Consider the following 24,585-nt stretch of genomic DNA (forward strand, 5'->3'; position numbering starts at 1 on the left):
CCCTTCAGATACTGGAAAGCTGAATAAAGGTGCTTTCTCTGAAAGCTGAGGAGCTGGAGCTGCAATCACGTGTGAGGCACAGTAAGGGAAAAGCATGTTTAGAGCGAGGCACCGCTGAGAAGTGCAGCCTCCCCACAACCCCCCAGCATGCAGGATAGTGCATTGTAGCTGCTCCCGCTAGCCAGGGGAACAAGGTCGGATGCCTCTACTCCCTGTAGTCAACAGAAGGCTGTCAGGGGACACTTCAGAGGCCTGCACTTGCCAACGCAGATGATTTGAATGCCAGCCTGCCCGCTCACCCCCCAGCGCCCTGTCCTGCTCTGCTGGCAGGCTCAGCCTCGCCTTCTGCTCTTAGATCAGGGATCTCCCAGAGCTAATCTCATCACTGCTAATTACTGCAAACGAGACCAGAAGAGCTCTGGCACTTGCCCTTCTGCATTATACACATGCTAACGGCAGCCCCTGCCCACAGGGAACGGTGGTGCGTGTCTTCTGCATTTCACAGCACATTTCATTGGCTCCACGTGACCTTAACTGCAGCTGCATATCAGAGAGGAGAAGCCTCTGCGAGCAAAGCACACGGGTGAACGAAGGAACCCTTTCTGCTTTATTAATGTGCCGTGTCTGTCTCAGGATGCTGCCAGAGCCAGCCTCAAAGGGGACTGTGGAAGACAGACATTCAGTCTGAATTTGCTTTCAGCCATAAAAACGTGTATATTCCGGTGGCTATCCAAGCTAAAGTGAAAGCCATCAGGGAAGGGAAAGGGGGCATGTTTGGAGCAAATAAATAGATCCCTGGTATGAAAACTGGCAACTGGTGGGGAAGGAAGCAATCCTCTTTTCTCATCCCTTGCTGCAAGAGCTGAGCCTCAGGAGAGCAAGGGAACAAGCAATTTCTGAGCCAGAAGCCAGGTGAGGTGTGGTGTAGCCAGCACTGTAAACCACTGCAAACCTGCAGACAGGGAAAGGTTCATTTGAGCCCCAGCAGGAGCGAAACAAACAGCCAAGGTGGGAAGGCACATGGGAACCTTCCCCTGCTCAAGCCTGACAAGATTGTCAGCACATGCTGCAACTCAGCCTGCCGTCACAGTTCCTGGAGCCGCAAACTTCCAGGCTGAGATCTCAGCCTCATCCCTAACTACAACAGCCCGAGAGCCCATCCGTCCCCTGACGCTGCCAGAGGAAGAGCTCTGGAGGGTAGAGCTGCACACATCTCGCAGCAGAGAGGGATCCCTCTCCAAGGCAGGGCTCCCCTTGGAGGAGAAGCAAGCACCCACAAATGTACGCTCCTCGTGTGTACGGCAACCCAGGGACAGCGGCAGGGAGCGTCTCTGGACACGCTGTCCTGCAAGCGCTGTGGCTGTGCCCTCTGAGAGTTACGCCTGGCTGGTGTCAGTGCAGTCACAGGGGTGGAGAAGAAGGGTGGATAACACCAGATCAGGAACCAGCTGGAAATCTCCTCCAAAGCAGGGCTTGAAAGGAGGAGGGCAGAGGTTTCTTCTGCTAGGCATGTGCTTCTGCACAGGCACGTTGAAGGGCAGGTGATGTGCCAGCCCTAACGAGGTCCCCCTCAAGGGAAGGCAGCTCCTCATGAGCTGGAGCACCTCTGCTATGATGAAAGGCTGCGAGAACTGGGCTTGTTCAGCCTGGAGAAGAGGAGGCTCCGAGGAGACCTCATTGCAGCTTTCCAGTATCTGAAGGGCCTACAAGGGTACTGGGAGAGGACTTTTTACAAGAGCCTGTAGTGATAGGACAAGGGGTAATGGGTATAAATTGAAATCAGGGAGGTTTAGGTTAGGTATCAGGAAGAAATTCTTCACAGAGAGGGTGGTGAGGCACTGGGACAGGTTGCCCAGAGAAGCTGTGTATGCCCCATCCCTGGCTGTCTTCAAGGCCAGGCTGGATGTAGCTTTGAGCAACCTGGTCTAGTGGAAGGTGTCCCTGCCCATGGCAGGGGTGTTGGAACTAGATGATCTTTAAGGTCCCTTCCAACCCTAACCATTCTATGATTCTATGATTCTGTGAGCTTCCTCTACAGCAGATCTGCCTCCTGATCCCATGCCACAGGATAAACTGGTGTTCCCAGTTGCCTCTGACACTGGGGAACGCACACTTTGCAGCACAGCAAGCAGAGAAAACTTCAGGACAGCTGCAGTGGGAGCACCATACAGACAAGGCTGATGCAGAGCTCAGGAGAGGACGTATACAGCATCTCCTCAGCTCAGTGCACGGCATCTTTGACACCCCACATGCTAATCTGCTGTGTTCAGCTACTTGGGGGCCCCCCAGCAGTGTCTTACCTCCTCAAAGAGCTCCAGGCTGTAGGTGTTATCATCATCAGCAAAGTAAACAATCCCAGGCTGGCTGTTATTCTTGTTAAAGGTCTCTCTCAGCCACCTCAGGGCAAGGTTCCTCTGCATGGTCCCCCGGGGGATGCGGGGATCCCTCATGTCTCCCCGCAGCTTGTAGTTGCGGGGCGTCTCCACGTTGAGGTGGGTGTAGTTGAGCCCCGTGTCCCGCAGGAGCCGGGTGATGAGAGGGGTGCGTCGCTGAGAGTCCTCCACCAGGATCCAGTGCAGGTTGGGCACGTGCAGGAGGGTGTTGGCCAGGCGCGTCAGCTCTGCCTTCTGCACGGGCCGGCTGTAGGTGGGTGTAATGACGTGGATGGTGGGAAGGGTGTCTGACCATGGGGGTGGGCGGGTATAAACATATTCTGTCCTCACCACCTCCACAATGTCCCGGTCCGACAAGCAGTATTCCTTGGAGTCCAAGCCTGCAGCGAGATCACGCCGGGAGTCACCACCATCATCTGAGCAAGGGCATGAGAGAGAAGAAAAAGCCGCATGGACTCAGTCGTCTAACACCCCCCACCCGCCCCCGACTGAGCCAGCAGGCTGCTTGCTAATAGCAGGTCACCCTCGTGGTTTCAGAGGAAAGGAAACAAGCTCGGATGGAGACTTTAATAAATACGTACACAAATAAATAAAGGAATCAGGGACAAAGACAGATGAGAAAAGAGTTCCTGCTGTCAGAAAACCAGCACCAAACAAGGCCCGAGAGCCCCAGACAGTGCTGCAGCTGAGTCCTCAGAAGAAGCAGCTTCAAAAGGCACCCCAAAGATACAGGCTTGTACAGCAATTAGAGCTAGATAAAGTAAATAACAATATGGACTGACGATCCGTCATTCCTGAAGATCTCCAGTGCTCTGGGCACCACACTCAGTGGGACAGGACTCGTGGCTCTGCACTCAGGCACTGGAGCACCTGGACAGGGAGGTAGGGAACTAACTGGTGGAAAATACTGTGTCAGTGAAGATCCCCCGGCAGCATTGTCTGATATCGCCAGGATACTGCAGTACCCCACTGCTCTCCTGACAGGCCTGGGAGGGGGCACGGGGAAGCGGGGAAACATGGATTTCAAATCCAGGAAAGGCGAGTAGAAATTAAAGCCTGTAGTTGTAGGCTTTTTCCTGCAGAGACTTTCCCCTGCCTCTGACTAACCTCTCCTCAGAAAGGCCCTACCCATGAATGTAACAGCCCATTCAGTACTGCTGATGTGAGCAATGAAGAGCGTATATGTAGGATACACCGATCCAAACATATAAAATCCTTGCAAGTGAGACTTGTTCACAATCAGCTCAAAGAAAAGAAATTGTTTGTGCACCTGCCACTTTTCCAGGGCACGACTTCCATACTCGGTCTGAGAGTAGACCAGGAGGAATACCACAGTCTACAGTCAGGAAGTGGCAGAGATGAAGGCACACCTCCATTGAGGATAGAAGCCAGCTGCTCTCTGGTCGACACATAATACTTTGAGTCACAGATTTTGCAAAACTGGGTACCGCCAGGAACTTGAGATGAGTAAGAACAGGAGCAGACAGGCATTAGATGTGACCCAGCAGGGTACTACCAATGTTTTTTCCATAGCATGTTACTCTTCCAGCAGCACAGACTCTGATACCAGCCCTGAACCGAATGAAGGCCTCATACTCCACGGCACTGACGGAGGGAGGGTGGGTATCCGTGGGGAGGACATGGACAAGGTGTCCTGCACATGTTGGTATCAGGCCCTACACAAGGCAAAGAACATCAGCATCACATAGCAGAGCTCTCTGGAAGCAGAGAACCCTGGAATCAATTCAAAAATAAATTTGCAAAACGCATTGGACACAGACACAAATGTAATTAGCCAGGCCGGTGCTTGAGACAGTTTGCAAACCCCGGCAGGTCAAGCCTCAGCTGTAAATCCTGGCACGTGTAAGGTTCGGCGTTCACTAGTGTGTAGGTACACATCTCTCAGCACCTGCTACCAAAGGCTATCAGAAAGGCAGGAACAAAATACAGGAGCAAAACGCATTCTCCCAAGGGCTTTCAGGTTGGTCCCTATCACCACTCGTTTTCTGTGGATGCTCAGAGAAGCAGGGATTGAGGACATATCTTACCAAGGTCATCGGTAAGCTCAGGGCTGAGTCTGAGTCTCTGTGCTGTGACTTCAGTGTCCATGGCCACTCACCAAAAATAGCTCCTAGTTTTGAGGGCATTGGATCAAACTGGTATACAGACAGCCTATTCCTAGTAGTCTTTCAAGTCTTGTTTTAAAGTCCAGTAGTTCCCTCATCCTCTGAAACACTGTCCCCCTTCCAGAGGGGATCACAGTCATTATTCCCTTAAGAAGTGGCCAAAGCCTCATGGGTGGCTGTCAGTCCTCCAGGGAGAAAGGTCTGCTTGGGACAGACTCTGAACTTCTGACAATCCAAACTGCACATTCAGACCGTGCAGCAAAAGGCTAAGCATCTGTGAAGGACGGGTGCGAACATTAAAATGAAGAGGAGAGAATCTCCGAGAGAAAAGGACCAGAGAGGGAAAACGAGCTGGCCACACTCCCCGTGGACAAGCCACCCCGAGCTGACCCACCTGTCCTGGTGCTCAGCAGAAGGGCAACACCAAGAATGAAGACGGCAGCAGGCAGCTCGGCTTCTTCCAGCCCCCCAGAGCTCTCACAGCCCCTTGGACATTGCTGCTGTGCCAAGAACAGGATAGAACTAGGACCCTTCCAGCCAGAGAGGATTCCCCAGAACTTCCTGCATGCATCGGATTTAGGCCAGAGCTCTACTTAATGCTTTGTGGGACACTGTGGAAGCTGACTCTCTCACAGCACTGTAATTCCACCAAACTATCAGGTGAGATGCTGCCTCTTGCCTTCTCCTTCAAGTGCAAAAGCACCAGTTTGCTGCTTTCCTGAGGACACTTCAAAATGCTCTTTGCCTCGTGCTTCCCAGAGCAGCTGTCTGAGGCAGCAGCTTTGTTTCCTCTACTCTCTTTTCTGCAGCTTTCCTGCTGGACTAGCTTGCGTGCAGGATGCTGCAAAGGCCAGCAGGAAGGGACTCCTCTCACATGGATCATCAGGGAACAAAGAAAAGCATCTTCCTTCAGTACTCTGACTCTGGATTTAGGCCACGAAGAGCTCTGAGTGCAGTAAGCCTATCACACGGCTTGCGGTGTGATGTCTCTGCAGAACCCCTGCGAGCACTGGGCAGAAGTGGGGAGGCTTCTGCATGAGCATGGACTGGGAGCTGAGATGAGCATGGCTGCCGGGGAGAAATGAAATGAGGGAGGAGATGAGGACGAGGGAGGGATGCACGGACTCGGCATGGGCTAGTTTGATTTCTCTCACCCTTGTGCACTGCAAGCAGTGGAGCAATGGTGCTCTGGTGCCAGACGGTGATTAGTAGTGTCCAGGGCAGAACTATCAGCACGATAGCCAGGATGTCTCGTCTCTTCGGCATCTCCAAGACTGACTGGACCCACAGCTCCTCATTACCTGACAGTGAAAACCCCAGAGACAGAACAGCAGAGCACATGGAGAACAGAAATAAATGGGCAAGAAGGAACAAGGACAGAGAGAGAGAACGCGAGAGAGGGAGAGAGCAGCGAAGGCGACACGACTAGTAGGTCTTACCAGTGCTTACAACCCACCCATTGCAGAAGCAGGTTTGGAGGGGCCTCGGCTGCTGGGACCAGGAGCAGGAGGGCACTTCTACAAGACACTGCTGGAACTGCCAGCAGGATCCTCAGAGGCTCGTTTGGAAGGAAACCTGCAACACAGAGCAAAGGTGAGTAGGCAGAGAAGTACTAGGGAGCTGCTCCATAGGGTTCACAAATCCTCCTCGAGAAGAGCAAATCAAACTGAGGCAGTGACCAGCAGAAACATGTCCCACCCCTCCTGGGTGCCAGAGCCTTGCTTTCCTTTGCATCCAGTCCCTGCTTCAGCCAAGCAAAAGCTGCTCGGTGGGGCAGTGCCTGAGCCATCCCCCGGCGGAAAAGGACCTTCATCCACCAGCCAGCCAAGCCTCACGCCACCACGCGCAAGGCCCCAGCCCCTGGGAGGAAGCAGAGACCACAATGACCACAGCACCTGCCTGACACATCAGCAGATGCTCTGACCCACCGGACCCTCTCCCTCTGCCATGCAGCGCGACTGCGCCCGCGCTCTTGGGAATACAGCTCCAGGGAAGGCAGTGACCCTGCGTTTTGCCCATCGCCGCAATCCCCTCAGCTCAGACCGTCCCGCTGGCATCTCTGACGCAGCCAGTTTTAACTCAGGCTTCCAACGGCCCGTTCAGGTTCATTTCTTCCATCTCGGAGGTGTTGCGGCTGGAGTATATTAAACTGCCACAATGGCTTAGTTTGATTCAATACGAGCGCATACAAGATTTAAGCAGACTGTATTTTATCCGACTATCTTGGCAAGCAAAGTACATCACTTAGCAGGGACACGCAGGGTGGCCAGTTTGCAAACACGGGTAGCAGTTTAGTGTCACTGTTCCCATGTGGGAAAGAGCATTAGCCCGATGCTAAAAGGGCTGCATTGCAGACACGGGAGAGCCCAGGGAATACTGCAGTTGAAGGCAGGGAGCAGCCTGCTCTGGGGAAAAGCACCGATTTCCCACTGCAGAGCCGCTGGCTGGTCAGTCACTGACTGCACTGCCCTGGAAGATATCAGATCGGGGGGAGCTCCTCAAGACAGGGCTGTAGATATGATGCTACTTTGCAAATGTCTTTCCTGAGACCCTTGGAGCTCACTTTTTCTCAGTTGTGTGGGGCAGTCATGGAGAGATCCAGGTTCAAGTCCCTGATTAGCTCAACTTGGATTGATCTGAATTTCCCTTGGCCATGCCTTGACCACTGGGCTGTACAGTCAGCCTCTGGCACTGCGCCCAGTGGAAGACTGGAAGTGAAATGGCTCCAAGAACAGATGGGTTGTCCCTTTAAAGTGCAAGCAAGCGATATTCAAGTTTCTGGACAGAACCTGGTTCTTCCAAATCAGCACTTCAGTCGGGGAGGTGTTAATTTACCAGGGAAAACCAGACCCAGGCTGGCCCTCGTCCTTATACAAACATGTAAATGTCCCTCAACATAAGTTTCAGCGAATCCGTATTTTTCGCACTCATACAAAAACCCAACCCTTTAAAAAATTTCCAGCCAACTCCAGCAAACAGGCAGTTCCCCACCCAGAGGTCTCTCACCAGACCTCCCACCTCCCATACCAAATCTGTGCCAGATCCCAGTGCCAGCATCTACAGAGGTGGGGACCCATCCTCCTCATGTGCACCCACCCTCCTCCAGCTCCACGGACACAGGCAAAGCCTCACTCGGGAGACCCCGGTCAGAGGATGCAAACAGCAGATGTGCCAGCGAACTGGAGTTAGGAAATGCAAGGACCCAGCGCTATGGAAGGAGGTTGTGATGGATCTGGGCAAGCTGCAGCTAGTGAGGATGATGAGGGAACTAATCTTCTGGAAGCGTCTCCAGAGGAAACAACAAACCCCTAAACCACCCACCAAACAAAGCAGGTTCTATGAAAAATAGGGTTTCTTGCAGCCAAGCATGGGAAACCAGCAGGAAAAAGCTTTTCACAGCCCAAGGATATGCCGCTGGACACCCTGCAGACTTTCAAGGCAGCATCTCCCAGCAACGTAGATTTCTAATTTTTTTCTGGAGAAAGCAGCCTCATCCAGACAAAATAAACTGGGGAGGAAGAGGAGGGATTGTTCCAGCAATCCTCAGCCTTCTGCTGCATTCCTGTCCAGCTCTCAAAGCCAGAGAAATCCCACTGGCCTAGCACTGCCAAAGCACACAGTGCCCTCAGGAAAGAGCATCTGGCCTCATCCCTGCTGTCCCTGCAGTTGCTGTCAGTGCCTGAACAGAGGGCACGGAGCGCTGGCATCCTCTGAATCCTCTAATAAATCCAGAACATATCCCTTGAGCATCGCTGTAGGGCAGAGCGGTAAGGGGCAGCTCTGAAAAGACTGAACACCCTGCCTGGTAAAATGCCTTCGCTGCAAAGGCACCAAGGGAAGGATTCTGCCACTGGAGAGGAGGTGGGAGGAAATGGCACACGAAAGGAGCCACTCAGAGTCAATCCACAGCATCTGGCAGGCTGCCACAGTGGGCTGGCATGCATCGAATGCCCCGTTTGTCAAGGGCAGCTTCCTCCGAAGACAGTGCTCTTACCTTTAAGATGCCTTTTCCTTGCTCTCTGCTAATGCAGACCCAAATTGTCAGCATCCTCCCATAGGACAGCCCGACCCTGGGCTTCGTATGATGGAGAACGGGCACCTCTGGGCTGGCGTGCTACTCTGATTTCCAACCCTTCAACGCAGGGGAAAATGAGCCGGCTCCAACGATCTGTGCATCGGTCTCTTCAGGATCGATTCCTTTTAATTTGCTACAGAGCATTTAGCAGCTCCCCGGTCAATCATCTGTCACTTTGGTGCTCCAGCTGCCAAGGGCCAACACAGCCCACTTGTGCCCCAGCAGAGAGCTGTCGGCTTGGTGGGATGGCACCAGAGAGCTCTCAGGGATGGCTCCATGGGAACGTTTTCTCTCCCTGCCCTCCTGGGACTGGCCGAATGCTCAGCTCCCTCTGCCCCACCGGCAACTGTGGGTTGCAGATGTGCATCGCATACCCCACACGCAGCGGCTGTCACGAACGTTCCCTTCCCTACAGACAGCACCCCAAGGGACACAACCCCAGCAGGGATCTGAATCGCAGAGGGCGATGGTTGGTGGGGAGAGAACGTGGAGCCGCAGACCCCCCACTGCTGACCTAAGCTTCGGCCGACACCCACGGTGTGCCACGTGCTCCGCTCTGCAGCAAAGGCGTTCGCTCGCTGTTCATTTCCGAAGCGATTTGATTCTATTGACGACCCTGAGCAGCCTGACTGAAGGACATGGAAAGAATTCCCTTGGGGCTGCTGTGAGCCCTGTGAAATCTGGATCCAGATGAAGTATTTCAAGCGTGTTCCCTCCCAACACGCTAACGCCGTTGAGGGCCTCGGTGCCGGCAGTTCTCGGTGTAACAAAGCCACGCTCCCCCCTCACCGTCACATGTTAAAGCTGCAAATGGTGAAATCTGTTTTCTCCTGTGAACATCATCACCTAGGAAATACACGGTCGCCTGCGATTTTACACTGCTGGGGAGAGAAGTCACAGCTTCACAGCCCCAGACAGAGAGCCTGCCCTGTGTCCGAAAACCCCCTTGCTACCTAACCAAACGATGCTTTTTGTTGCTGCTCATGGCACAAGTGAGGCTAGCCAAAAACCAGGCTGAGGAAAATTACCCTCTTCTTTAAGGCATTCGCTCTAGCCCTGCCCCATCACACCCTTCCCATTGAAAACGTTCCAAACAAAACCCGGCTTTGTTCAGATTCTCAATTTTAGGCTCCTGCTGTCTCCTCCTCCTCAGGGAAAAGGAGGAGAAACAAATTCAAATATGAAATACTAGAAACTCTATTTTCCACTATATACCATCCTTTTTCAGTTTTGAAAAATCAGGCAAAAAGACACAAATCCCCAGCTCAAACGTAAGCTATACTGGGGTTAAAATACCTCTAAAACAAAGGTGTTTTGCACAGTTTGGAAAGGCTTTCCTTGGCAGAAATATATTTTGACAATCTGCAAGCCGAAGGGCGATGCCACATGGCGAAAGAGCTTTCCCAGCTTCCGGCAGAGGGCAATGGTGTCAAGGCATGACAATATTAAAAGGGCACGCATCTAATAAAAGAGCTTTAATAAATCCTGGAGCCCTGTGTTAGTAACGTGCCGGATTATTAAACGCTGAAGGTCCTTTTTTTTTAAATCAAGTTAATTGGCGTCAGCTCTGACACTTACCGGAGGAAACACTGATTTGATCTGCAATCTGGTTTATAGTCAGTTTTACGTTCTTTCTTCCTTTGGGGCTGATCAGCCCCAGCGTCATTACTCCCTGGTTTTCCCACACTCAACAGAAGTGATTTAGAATGCGTTAAACTAAAGAATTGCTTGAGTTCAATTTGTATATATATTCATGTCACTGGAGTAAAAATATTGTCTAGGCATAAGGAAAACACACACACAAAAACCCAAACAAACATACCAAGGGCTTACTTGTATTACAGAACAGCCAGGAAATAACAAACACACACAGCCAAATCCTACAACAAAAGCTTTACAAAGAAAATAAACACTCCTACTGTAGGATACAAAGTGTATTCTCACTAACTAACAGCTTCTCCCCCTGGGCAAAGTATCCCCTAAAGGCAAACACAGGTTTCTTTCACCTTTGCAACAGCAACTGGTTCTGATCCCTGCTGAAAAATCGACAACCCCTGCAACCCAACAACCCTTCTGAATTTACATCCCAGTCACCTCGCAGAGAAAGGCTGTCCCATCCGTTGTTCAGCTGAGGAAACTGAGGCAGGGACCATCGCGGCTCTCCCCTGCAGCCCAGCAGGCACCCGGGACCAGGGCTCCGGGGGCTCCAGCCACAGCCCCACTCTGGAAGGCAGCACAGGGCACGACGAGCCTCTCGCTCAGGTTTTGGTCGCAGCCCAGCAGGCACCCGGGACAAGGGCTCCGGGGACTCCAGCCACAGCCCCGCTCCGGACGGCAGCACAGGGCATGACGAGCCTCTCGCTCAGGTTTTGGTGTTTGGCAGAGAAGGATTGTAAAGCACAGGCTAAAAATAAAGGTGGCAATAAAAGCCTCGTGCTCGTTAATTACTCCGTAAGCCATTACTGCCTAAAAACCCCATAACTTTAATGGGGGCTATTATAAGTATAGTAGCAAAACTGTGCAGCTAATTACTGTTTAGTTATTAAGCAGAACATAGCCAGAACTGAGTAATGAGCACGCAGAATTGCTTGTTCTTCGAGGATTTAATCAGAGGTGCTAACTTCAACCTCGGATTCTCCCAACTCACGCGAGCGAAGGATGGAGGCTCTGCGGTCCGGCCCTCCCAGAAGGCTGCACGATGCTGCAACGGGCAATGCACCACCCTTGAGCTAGAGCCAATTCGTACAACAGGAGGCTGGAATTGCACGTCAGGAAAGGGAGTGACAGTGATTCAGAATAGTTTCAGAGCACCGTTACCAATCTGCCAGCTAGAGGAGAACCGGATTCATCCACAGGAATCAAAACTGCTGAGCCAGTTCATCTTCTGCGATGGAAGGTGATGGTTGGCATCATCTCTTTACCCAGCATTTGTTTCCTTCTTCTAAAGAATTAAAGTAATTCCTGTGGCCAAAATTAGAGAAACAACGTAGTTTTTTTCTTTCAAACATACACACACAGGGGCCACTCCTTGTGTTTTCCAAGCTGGTAGAGAAACTGAGGCACAGAGATCGCAACAGTTGAAGCAAAACCTGGCCTACTCTCCCCCTCCAGTCCTGAGCCCTTGAGCCCTGTTGCAACAAACGGGATCAAGAACACAGCTTATCTCACAGAAAAAAACAAAATTAACCAAGCTTCTCAGAACAACACTTAAAATTTAAAGCAAGCATGAGCAAAGTGGATCAAGGGAGCTCAACACAAGCACAATTAGCTTCTGTAACTTATTGCCACAGGATACTAAGAAGAACAAGAACTTAACAGGATTCGAAAAAGGATTAGTTGTGTATGTGAATAAACTGCATATCCAGAATTAGAATGAACCACCCACCAGTTTGGAAAACATAAACTCTTGAGTTTCAGAGCTTCAGCCAAATTTTAACAAGCATCAGGAACTTTCTGTTCTCCAGATGAATCTTCCCCCCTCATGCTGATGCCATCAAGGTGGCCAGAGCTAGGACCAGGACAGGAGATAGGATGGTATTGCTCTTATGCTGACTACACTGCCGTGTCCTGAGAATTTACTGCTTCCAACAGCAAGGCAGATCTTCTGTTACATCCTTAAAAGATTGAATGCATTGTCCTAACTGTGTTTGCTTTCTTGGGCAGGTTCTTGCACTGCAATCAGTGCCACAGCGCCCAAGTGCTGTCCAGGATTTCTCAAAGATCCTTAGCTGCAGTCTCTGCACTTCTGTTCCTTGTTGCTCCAAGGACACAAACGGGAATGTCTCGGAAGGGGCTGGTATCCCTTTATTACAGTGCTTTGGAAGAGGGTTGAACCTGGACTTTGCACCTTCTTGTGATAGATAAACAAGGCAGAAGCAAAAAATGCGTGTGCACTTGGCAACAGCAAGTGGCAAGGCTGTGTGGATCCCTGGGAGAGGGAGAGTCCACCAGTCTTGGCCTGGCCATGCAGGAAATCCTGCCTACGCTGCCCTCACCGCTTTCAGAGGATGCACTGGTCTATTGGCCAGGATCGACAATGCTTGGCCCAGACTCTCTCTCAAGCCAGGAAAAGCTGTGGGTTGACTCAGGTTTTGGATGAGAAAGTATTTACAGCACCCAATACTTCTTGATAAACGGCTACACTTCACACATGGTTTTTAAAAAGCATCTCCATCGAGATGAAAAGCTGCTTAACATACAGCCCCACTTCCAAAATAGAAAGACAACGGGGAGTTGTTTTCTTAGGGGAAACGCTGATGACACCCAGGAGAAGTTGTTCAGGTTGCTTGTGGGTGAACGCTGAAGGAGTGCTGGGAAAAGAGTGCTCCAACAATTAGCTCATTTCAGGGCTTCTCCATCAGCTCTTCTCAAACTGGTGACACAGCGTCACCTTGAGTTATCCCCTTTGCTCATCGAAGACAAGGTCAGCATTGCCAGAGACAGACGTACTTCCACACTCTCTATTTCCACCTCTGTGGTCGGCATTGCACTGAATATTTTGTGTACCGCCGACTTCCACAGATTTTAAAAAGTGCCACTAACAAAAGATGACCCAATTTCAACATGACTGGACTAAATTCCACAGCTCCGTAACAGGCTTTGCATATGCTTTGTCCAGAGGGTTTGAAGACACGAGATTCGGCGTGATTCCTCATGCAAGAGAGGCGGGAGGCCACAATGGCCAAGCCTCACCTTTCCAAGCAGCAGGCAGCGAAGGCTGCTGTGTCAGGATCTGCCAGGCTGAATCACTGAGCCAACCGTGTCAAGCTAACGCCAGGCTCCCGGTGGACTTGCCTTTCTCCCTCCACCCAAGGAAGACTAACAAGTTAAACACAAATAACACAGCCAGCTGAGGAAAGAACAGACACAGCTGTCAGAAGAAAGACTGCAACACTCACTAATGCTGTAGGAAGATTCTCTTCCCAGCTTTTGTTATTAGTGGCGTTCATACACTGTCTAAATTCAGGGTGTGGAGTCCGTGGGGGCGTCTGAGAACCCCGGATTGTGGGCTGCACTGGGGGCTGCCTCCCATCACAGCGGCACCTGGGAAAGTTCGCAACTATGACCATCAAACGTGAAGAGCCCTGCCCTGCAAGCCACAAGCCCTAATTTTACCTCCCAGCTGGCTCTGCAATATGTTCCCAATCCCAGAGCTGGAGATGAGGCTGCTCACCTCCCACACTGCTGCCTCTTGAGTCGCCAGGGAGACGAGGCCAGGGGAGCGCAGCACAGCCCGCCACCCCTCTCCGCTGTGGGTCAGGGCCCACAGGACGTGGCACACACCTTTCATCATCAGCTGGAAGGCAGCTCGGTACCCAAGACCTGGCTTCACAGCCATCAGCACTTCCTTCTAATTACTCAGCTCTTCCCCTTTTTCACTTCTGAAAAAAATAAATCCTGCTCTATTTAAAAAGAGTTATTAATAACCTGATTCTAAGGCATAAAAAGGGGAAAAAGACTTCAGACCTAGGGAGCAAGCTAGCCTTCTCCCACTGCAGCAAGCCACTGTGCACCCTAAACACCTTAAAAAGGGATTTAGCTTTCAAAAGCATAGTTTTTATTTTTTTCAACAGCAAACATCAAGTATCTTAAAGGTGTTTTTTTTGAAGGTTGGGTAAAAAAAATACGCAAGTATCCAAATTCTCTAAGAGTTTTGAAAAGACCAGCCGTTGTAAGCACAAGTCCCTGCAGATGCCACTGAAGTAAAACCCGCTTTGCAGGAGCTGTTGTCAGAGCTGCTTGGTAGCGTGCACGTGGCCAGGCTGAGAGGTGCTCTGGGCAGGCAGCGATGAGCATCCATTGCTGTGGGAGCACAACTGTGCTGCTCCTGCTTTTAGGGGAGGCGGAGCGCTCCGAGGACGCTGTAAATTCACACGTGGCATCTCCTCCGCACTCCTTCTCACAACTCCATGTCCAACACGTGCTGCTCACCAGGCGGCTGCGGAAGCCTGGGACGAGTTGCTTTGTATTTCAGAGGTGCTAAGAGCAAGTAATTGGAGCTGTAGAGCTTCTGGGCTGTAAACTCCCATATAAATTTCTGCCTTGTTGCAAACTACCTTTTCACTGCAGACAAACCTGTGGCAGGGCCAGGGTTCCCAAGGTTGGCCGCTGCACCTGGGTCAAGCAGCCTGCTCAGGAGTCCTTGTTAGCTGCTGCCCAACCAACAAACCCTCCAGCATCACAGCGTCTCTCTCGCAGGTTTTCTCTCCTATGGCCCTGCAAGACAGATCTAGCAAAGACGCAGCATGGAACTTGGAGCTCTCAGCTCCCTGGTTTGCAGCCAGTCACAAAATCATAGCCTAAAGCGTTACATCAACCCACAGAGAAGCTCCTCAGCTCCCATCCCCGTTAGATGGCTTCTTTAAAGAGGTGAGGCTCAACTCCTAAGCCCTGCTCAGTGCTGGGTGATCAAACAGGGCAGAGAGAGTCCGACAGCCTGTGACCTCTGCAAAAGTCACTGATGGGACTGCGGGATTACCATCGATTCTTTCATGCTACAGTGTGGAAAGGGACAGCGGGGGGGTGAATCTGGGATGATAAAGCAAACACCCAACTATAATTCAGCAGCTTGCAACACAATCAATCGCCGCTTGCAGTTCTGCAGTCCATTACTACAGCCACAAACCTACACAACCTTCTCTCTGAAAAACAGGAAGGTCATTTTAAAATTATCTCCCTTAGATTTCTGGTCCCTGCCAAAATTTGGCAGGGTCTCCTAACCCTGCTGTGCCTGCTGAGAGGAAGCACACTTCCCGTGATGCGCTCGTTCTTCTTCCCTCACCTCCTTTCTCCACAGCGATCACGGAGGCTTCTGCCTGCCTGGGAACCTTTGATATGTCAGAGTAACATGGCCTGTCTTCCATTTCAGAGGTATTTGGAAGGAAACTGTTTCTTTTCTTCTACTAGCATAAAAACCCCCTATGCCAATCCAGTAAACCCAGAGCTATTCCAGCATTGCCCACAGAAGTGGGATTTGGCTCCTAGATTGTCTCTTAATGGGAAAGGCATGGGCTAAATCTACCCATTTGTCCAGCTTCCAATCCAAGCCTGGTTCAGACTCTGGCTTCCCCCGTGGCTTAGTTATTTTGGCTCACCTGCACCTCAGCTTGCTCTGGAGGTGAGATGAAAATAGCTGCCTACTTTTGGACAGGAATCACAAGGATCAAGTAGCTCACAGGCTAAATACAGAGATGGCACAAGTGCTGATGCCTGAGGTGCTGGCAAAGTGCAGCTCATACCAATCTGATGGCCTGGTGTGTGCCTGGGGAAGGTCATTTCTCCTAATTTTAGAACTACCCAAGGGCCAAACCCAGCCCAGATCTTCTCCATATGAATGAGAAACAGAGAAGCCAAATGAAAGACAGAATTACAACAGTTTCACAACCTGACTCAACAAAGCACTGAACAAGCTCCCATTACAGGTAGACAGGCACCTACGACTGCCTCTCTCTTCTGCCCCGCACCACTCACTGGCCCCTGCCATTTCCAAGAGCATCTTCATCATCTGCAAGAGTGTTGCCAAGCACCATCCTGCCACCAAACTAGCTGGGGCATAGGGAAATATTCCCTGTGTCGCGGGGAACTCTAATGTGCAAGTGGCTGGAAGCACAAGTAATCTGACACAAGGAGAGATGCAGACATGGCTGATGGACAGACAGACTGACAAGACTCCTTGCAAGGTTTAACTTGCAAGGTGAGGAGCAAGATAAGCCCTTGGGGAGCTCTGACAAACTGGAGGGTTTTGTAATGGCTGCTCTAAGAATATTGTAATCATGCAGTAATTACGGTGCATCTCAAATCAACCAGGCAAATTACGTCGTTATTATGACGACTGTCACCAACCTTGCATGGCAGGGACAGAGAGGCAGGCCATCTCTTGCCCAAGGAGGGAACGGGGTTAGGAGGGTATCAGAGCTACAGCACAGACCCATCGCACTCCTTCAGGCCTGTCCAACCCATGAGCTGGCAGCCTGACACCTTCCTCAAGTGGCCAGGACCGCATTTCCTAGGAGTCAGGTTGATTTTACCTTCTTTTAAGTAAAAAAATATCTTCAAGCACAAGAGGCAGCCCTTGTCATTTGACGGGAACTGTCAGTCTTTCAAATGCCATTCCTACAGATGACTAATCTTTAAAAACAAGAGTTACTAAACTCTTCGACTGAGTTGATATTGAGCCAGAACAGTAACTATAGCTGAGACAGAGAGGGAGACATCAGTGCTGCCTGGACTCAGGAGGGCTCAGTGCTCACGTGGCCCTAAAGCCTTTTTGCAGTTGGAAGGCCTGAGGCTTTGCTGATCCCAACCTGAGTGTACATGCTCACCTGCTCCACACCCCTTTCACCCCCCCAGAATGGGGTCTCAGCCCTGGATCACTTCATAGTTCACAATTTGCTCTGTAAAAAGAATGACTCAGGCTGTCAGATAAGTTGTTAACCTCGGCAGCCGGAGTCTCTTCCCATTAGAGCAGTGTGGTACGAGTAGCCTGGGTGAGACAAAAAAGGATTGCCAGGCAGAGCACAGAGCACATGAGACAGCGCTAAGAAATAATGTTGGCAGCGTTATTAAAAGATAATTTGAGGAAGGAAAGAGGTGAACGTGTGGGGTGACAGCTTTAGAGGGTTGTAACAAGTCCATGGGCTCCACAGCTGTCAGAATCCCCAAAGGCAGGGGACAAGGTAGTGGCAGGGAGACAGCTTAGGTCCCCTGGCCCCCCAGGTCACAGCACCCCTTCCTCATGTGTCCTGCTAGTGTAAAACCCACCAAGTATTCAGCAGCAATCGGTTTACAGCGAGCAATGTTCTCCCAACCCCAGCACCTCTTAACATGCTCACGGTGACGATAATCCCAGTATCCTCACAATGCCATGGACAGTTACTCCTCCACAAAGGGCAGAAATTGGCAGCTTCCCCTCCTATCGTCCTTTGGGCTTTATTTATAGAAAGGCACCTTTTATTGCCATTTTTGCGTCTTCCTGAGGCTAGTCTGCCAGGCTCAAGGCAGAGATAGTCTCTACACCTCCAGGATCCAGACAGCTCCACCTTGCTGCCAAGGGATTCATCTCAGGGTAATGTTACCTGCAGTTATGCCTGCCAGGGCCCCTTCCCAACACTCTTGGCTGAACACTGTTTGCTTGCATTTGGAGAATTTCAGAGCTAAAGTAACCAATAACTTAGAGTAACTAACTCGAAGGTAGATGTGACTTCAAACTGAGCCCCCCAGGAATGAGCTGAACCCCATCACATTGCTTCACAGCCTCTTTTAGCAACCTCCTGCCACGCCTGAATCTCCGTGCTCAGGCCAAAGTAGCGCACACGTATCAGCATCCTTCCCACTGCCCAGAGACCCTGACACTGTACGGACACCTCGCGTGCACACCAACCACCTCTCACACAGGTAGAGCTGTCCTGGCCCCCTCCTTACCACTCAGATTCCATCCAGTCTTTTCAATGCTCCCAATTTTAGCACTTGCAATTTTTTTTTCCTGGTAAAAATCACGCCAGAAATGATGCTCACCTAACTGACAAACAGAAGTAACGCTCCCAAACCCTAGCAGAAGGTTATTCCAGGAGCTGCACGCTCTGAAAATGGATATGTTAGTCACACCCTGTGGATGTGCCACTAAGACAGACGCTGGAAAAACAATTCCTTAGCAGTGACTTTGGTAGCTCTGATCTCCATAACCAGCTGCCATCCCTCCAAGTGAATCACAGCCCAGCTGAATAAACCTTCGAATGTCCATACAACCCCACATGGCACGGCCAAAGTCTGTCTCTCCTGGGCACTGCATCCCTGCAGCTAGGGAGAGAGCTGAGGGTGGGGAGGATAGGATATTCCTCTGTCTCACCAAGGCTGGAGGGAGCATGCAAGCAGAGCGTGCCATAAACTGCCTGGCAGCCTTTCAAGGGTGGCAGGCTGGTGCCAGATTATACTTCTCTCTCCCAAATTAGAAGCAAAACGTGCCACTAGAAAGTCAGGTGAAAGCTGTCTCTCAAGGAAGAGGCTGCCTCTCAGTACCACTGCGTGAGGCAGCATCTTAAAGCATCCTACTCATCTGAGCACAGCCATTACCTCCCAAAAAAAGCCACAGCTCCCAGGATCCAGCCCGGCTGTGTGCTGTCCCAAACCTGCCTGCTTGCCCTGACAGGCACACGGCACGGGTTGCTGACCCCCACTGTAAACTGTGCTAGGATTTAATCACAGCACCCTTCTCCTCCCACTCACACATGCACACCAAGCCCCTGATCGAGGCAGATAAATGGTATCACGACAAATATTTGTGTTCCTCAGCCCCAGAGCCTGAGCTGGGCAGAGGTATATACTAACCACAGGAAACAGGGGAAGACCAAGCAGGCACCCTCTCTGCCTCAGGCATGCAGGTTTACCATCCAGACGTCTTCCCTGCACAGTCCTGCCAGGCTTCCAGCATCCAGCAAGCTCCCAGTTCGGAACAGGACTGCAGCTTACTCCGTATGTCTCACTCCCTCCTTCAGAGACCCAGCCCACTCACAGATCTGCCTCTCAGCAACCATCATGTGCATCTATTATTCAGAAGAAATATCAACTTATTCATGAGCCAAAATAGGTTCTAGGTACCGCACCCCGTCTCTAACGCAATTCCTCCTGCAAAGCTGCTCTTTTCTCAGCCTGGACTCAACCGAGAAGAGTGCCGTGCTGCGCATGCTTTGGTCCCTCCGGAGGGTTTTACAGCTTTGTTACAGTGAGGGACAGGAGTTAACAACCCTGTCAGGCCGCTCCCTCATCATCTGGTTAATGTACCTCGTTAATGGCTCCGGCACAGTATCGCTCACCTCCCCTACACTCCACAAACTCCAACCTTTCCCTTGGGCTTGCGGTTACCCACAGGGATGGAGGGATGGCAGGGCAAGGAGGGCACGGGAAGCGCCGTGGTACCCAGAGGAGGACACTGACTTCCCTAGCATGTTGTCACAGGCCCCTGCAGAGCTACTCGCATCGCAGGGAGGAACCTAGCTACAGCAGGGCTCACACAGAAGAGCAGTTACGCTTCCCTTCCATCAAGACTGACTGAACGTGGCAGTGCTGGACTGCTCAGGACAGTGCAATAGCTGCCCTGGGTTGGACGATGGATGGCTCCAACGCCAAATGAAACAGTATGAATCTTTTCTTTCAGCATTGCCCCTCATCTACACATAAAGAATCCTTCCAGAAGAGCTACTCCTTTGCTGATGACAGGCAAGGCTGGCTGGGCAGGCACAGAGAGGAGGAGGCAGTAGGAAACATGCATTTCTTCATGCACTGAGAGCATCCAAAGCCGTTATAAAAATGAGCAGAGCACATCAGTGCAAAGAAGGCCCCAAATCCTGCAATGGAGTGCCCCAAAATGGTACAGCACGCTGATGGGCTTCTCCTCTGTGGGGATGGGCTCAAGGCCTGGGGACAGTGCTTCTCACAGTACTAATTCCTACCACAGGACAGGATTCCTACATCAGTACAAGAGTGGCACTACATTTTTGTGGAAGAGAGCTGGAAAAAGCTCACTTGGATGCACTAGCCAGAAGCACTGCAGGGCCATCGGTGTCTCAGCACACCTCCAGGTTGACTTTCGAAGCCACAGTCTATGGGATTCAGATGGAATAATCATAGAGATCATCTAGTCTGGTCTCGTGTGACCAGAACAGTGTCACTCTCCAGTGCTTCCTGGGTTTTGCTCATTCCCTGAGAAGCTGGACTCCTCCAAGGACTTGCCCAAGCAGCCTCCAGTTAAGTATAACTCTCAGGGCCACCTGAGTTTAGAGAAACGTGTTGGTACACATCTCCTTTAGCTTCAGAAGCTGCTAAACAGATGGAAAACCAAAAGATGAAATCTAAGGAGTTCAGCCAGAACGCTTCAGCACCGAGGTGGTATTTATAGATGAGCCCAGGGGGAGGTAACCCAGGCACCCACTCCACTGTCACACCACGTCTCCCTGCAAGGGACCACGGTGCGCTGCTCCGAGGCGGCGTTACTCATGAGCTCGCTCAGCACTCAACACACCCAGCAACCAGACCCACTCGTTTACAGCAGCACACAAAAGCCTCTTAGCCCTCGCTTTGTGCCACCAGGATGAGAGAAGGGTATGGGCTATTCAGAACTACAACTCAGCAAAAGTGGGATCCCTCTCCTCCTGATGGTGATAGAAGTTATGCTTTTTATTCGCTGAGAGCTGGAGTGGGCCCCAAATCACGCTGGCATTATGTTATGATAATGCTGGAAGTATTATAAATGCTCTGCGTGCCAGACAAATCCTGGAGCAGGCTTCCAAATCCCCTCAAAATCCCCACTTGCATCTCTACATTCACCCATTCATGAAATCCAGAGCAGAGCCTCAGCATCCATCCTTTTGCTCCTGGTCCCTTTCCAGCTAAATGGAAGATGAGGCAGAGTCAAGGTATTTCTTCTGGATTAGCCTTCTGGTGTCTTTCAGGTGCACAATCTGAGGAAGAAACTGTGCTATGGCATTTAGGAATAACATCCATACCCCTTTCTTGAGTCAGAAAGTGAAGCGTGTCTCATTCTCCCCAAGTTCTGGCCCCCATAACCACGGCGAGCTGTGACACCGCAGAAACTGGGGCTCTGCCACCCACACGACGTGATGCGCAGCGCTGATGAGGCTGGAGGAGGGAGACCTTGCAGCCGACCAGGGGATCTCTTCTGCTGCAGCTGCAGCGGTGGACGTCTGGCTCCGTTCTCTGAGCCACAGCCTTCAGTTCCCTACCCACTGGGCTTTCACAGGGTTCCCAGATGGCAGACTGCGCAGAAGAGCATATTTTTCTCACAACCTAGGTCTGGAGTGCACAGGCAGGAAGGGAAGGGGAGAGTTCGAACTCTACTTTCCACGCTGTTATTTCAGAGAGGAGAAGCAGTCTCCAGCAGCCACTGTGGAATGAACTCGGGTACCAGCAGACACCTCTTTTCTGTGGGCTCTGCAGTGCATGCATATCTGTCTTTGCAAGAGTGCGGAGCTGAACAGAGGATGTAAATCCTCTCCTCAGAGGTTTCAGAGATGGGGTTTTTACTGCCTTTCTGAAGACTGCTCCATTCTAACCAGCAGAATTTCATCTCTGAGTTCCCGTATCTGTGCCAGGGGCCCCCCTACATGATCACAGGGCAATCACCTTTCCCTTGTCAGCACGTGGCTACCCTGCCATCAAAACCAAGCTGCAGTATTTTCTCTGTCCACCCTGTTTACTTACATGCTATGCTTCGGTGCAGAGACCAGATGTTCACAGCACCAAGGACTCGGGAGCATCAAACCACGTCTCAGGAACTAACAGTAAATAGCATTCCAGGGCAGTGTGCAGGCTGGAGCCGGGCCAGCAGCGACCAACGCATGAACACAACATTAGAGAGCTAATACATCGCCTGCTATAAAGAACAGCACAAGAGGTGCAGGAAGTCTTGTACATAAGCTCAGTCCTTGTCCTGTCTTTAGGAAAATAGCTTAGATCCAGGCAGTATGGGGATCTTCAGCATTTCCTATTTATTTTGCTGTCACTGCCAGGCATATCGCATTGCATTCCCTATGGCTCATACGAATAGGATAGCTGGAGGGATTTCCGAGGTACCACTGCAGCTGGCAAACTGCTTAAAGGCTCTGTGGTACTTGGGCAGGATTGGGCATTTCCCAGACAGCAACACAGAGTGTGTGTGCATCGGCACGCTGCTGTGCAAGGGCAAGAACACACATTTCTACACACAGGCCAGGATGAAACCCATAGGTGTGCAGAGCTGCCTGTGCAGGTGTGCTCCAGGTACAGGTACCTAGAAGGTACCTACATTGCACAGAAGTCGATTGATCAGCCTCTGAACAACCGGCCTTGGAAAGGGCCGCTTTTTACAATTAACACATCCACAGATGGGGAGGGTGAAGAGCAGGAGGACTAAACTGGCTAAACTTGTGAGACAAAGCCATTAGCACTGCAAAAGACTGGGATCTGCTCCCTGGCACAGTGAATTGTTCTCTGTTATTTCCTCAGCCTCTCACTGCCTCAGTTCCCTGGAGGCGTGGGGTTCCCATTAAAAAATGTAGGTGGATATATTCAATAGTGACTAATACACTCTATTACTTAGAGCACTTGGGGGTGGTCCATGCGTCTAGATCAGGATATGAAGATTAATTATGGGCCACACCCTGTGATCTCCACTCAGCAAAGCCCTTATTAGCTTCTGAAGGTGAATCCAGCCCTGATGTCAACTTGCCAACCCAAACACAAACAGCTGGGACTCGCAGGGGAAAAAGGGAGACTCTATCCTCACTATTCAGACCTCGTGCACAACAAGGACCCATGAAAAAGACTGTGCAGAGGGCCCTTCCCATGACATTGCTTCCAGGAGATTCTGTGCCTTCCTATGGGTTGAAGCTACACCAAATGCACCTCCAGTCATACCCCCGTGACAAGACTGAGACCTACAGCCCAGCGAACTTTTCAAGGGTACTGCATGCAGCGGAGAGCTGCAGAAAAAGTGCAGGGCAAGACAGGCCCTGAGAGCATCACCCACAGAGAAAGATGCTGACCAAGGCCTGCTGTGTCCCCAGAAGTCAGAGATCTTGCTGATAAGCCCATATGAAAAGCAACAGCCTCTGGCACTGCTCATCCCTGAATGACAAAATGCACAGTGATGCAAGAAAGGATGGTATCCTGCCTTCTTGTGGATTCAAATCTGCCCACTGGGTTTTGTCTGAAAAAGAAAAAACTGCCTTTGTGCAACTTTCTCTTTTTTTTGTTTTGAGCTAATAGAAATAGAACAAGGGCAAGAGAGAGCAAAAGCAGTGCAAAAGGCAGGTCTCCAAGAAACACTAAAAAATGAATTGCAACGTTTGCCCTGGTGTCCCTTAAAAGACAGTTCTTTTCATTTCCCAAGGCTTCTGCTGTCGCAACACAAGGGTGCTGCAAAAGATTAAAAGGGCAGACACACCGTTTTCCTTTCTGAAAGCATTATTTTGACACTGAGCAGCCAGCTTCGCACAAGGGGAGAGCGTGTGCTCACACTTACTGGAAGGTTTCTTGGTCAGCTACGGCAATTGTTTGCCAGAAAGATGCAGCATGTGTGAGCATGCTGAACCCGACCAAGGCCCTGCATGCTGGAGGCACTTGCCTCAGAGGGGGCACAAGTGCAGGGCGCTGGAGGCACTCACGGCCCCTCTGGCCTCAGAGGGGGCACAAGTGCAGGGCAAACAACAGAAAGATGCAGGATGCTGCAGGCCAAGGGAGGGAAGAGCAAATCCAGGCATCGCTGTAATTGGCTGGAGCTCTGCGAGACACTGCCCTGATGAGGACAAAGCCACAGGAGAAGAGAATCGCTGAGCCCACCTCGATGGATCAGGGAACTTCGGGATGCCAAATAACAAGTGGGAAAGCTCTCCCCCTCTCCTTGCTGACACGTGGAGGGAAACCTTTATGGACACCGTCTCACTTCACTGTCCTAGAGAATCAAAATGACATGAGACTTGGGTCAGGTCTTCCATAGGTCAGCCCAGCTCGGAGGGAGCCAGCTCTCATTAAAGCTGTTACTGCGTCGCTAACGATTCCAAGTTCACAGTGCTCCGCTGGAGAAGCTGACAGCGTTTCGCTAGGAATGCTTGTGGGGGGATGCAGGGATGGATTTATACCTCTGCCGCATGAGATGGGAAAGTACTTAGAACCAGTGTCACCAATTTAATTTTTCTTCCTCTGTCTTTCATACACCCATACGTATTCAACCAGGAAAATGAAATTATTGGTCAGCTACCTTCCCATTCCAGTAGCATCCACTGTCCTGCTGACTTTGGCCATTTCCAAACACCCTACCAGAGAATTAACTCTTCTGGGAGAAATATCCTTCTTTTTCACCGTCTAATTATTCAATTCCTTCACCAGAACATCTTCTGTATCTTCCTCATTGCTTTGAAGCTGACACAGATAACAGAGCTGGGTGCTACATAGAGAAAGAACATATTTTACCCTCTTTTCCCGAGTGCCTCCATTTCCCTAC

The 24,585-nt window shown here is 51.0% G+C and overlaps 1 protein-coding gene across 1 annotated transcript in view; it reads right to left on the reverse strand.

The window, feature by feature from the left end:
• Positions 1-2,300: 2,300 nt before the first annotated feature.
• Positions 2,301-24,585, reverse strand: part of LOC104506026 (galactosylgalactosylxylosylprotein 3-beta-glucuronosyltransferase 1) — a gene marked incomplete at its 3' end in the record, with an annotated part of 23,924 nt that continues 1,639 nt past the window's right edge. Inside the window, exons 2-4 of the mRNA XM_010146827.1 lie at positions 5,959-6,094; positions 5,674-5,820; positions 2,301-2,809 (exon numbers count right to left, since the gene is read on the reverse strand). Of these exons, the coding sequence (XP_010145129.1) occupies positions 2,301-2,809; positions 5,674-5,785 (621 nt within the window). The remainder of the gene's footprint in view (positions 2,810-5,673; positions 5,821-5,958; positions 6,095-24,585) is intronic.

This window comes from Eurypyga helias, unplaced genomic scaffold (assembly GCF_000690775.1).
Source record: "Eurypyga helias isolate BGI_N326 unplaced genomic scaffold, ASM69077v1 scaffold22162, whole genome shotgun sequence".
Lineage (NCBI taxonomy): Eukaryota > Metazoa > Chordata > Aves > Eurypygiformes > Eurypygidae > Eurypyga > Eurypyga helias.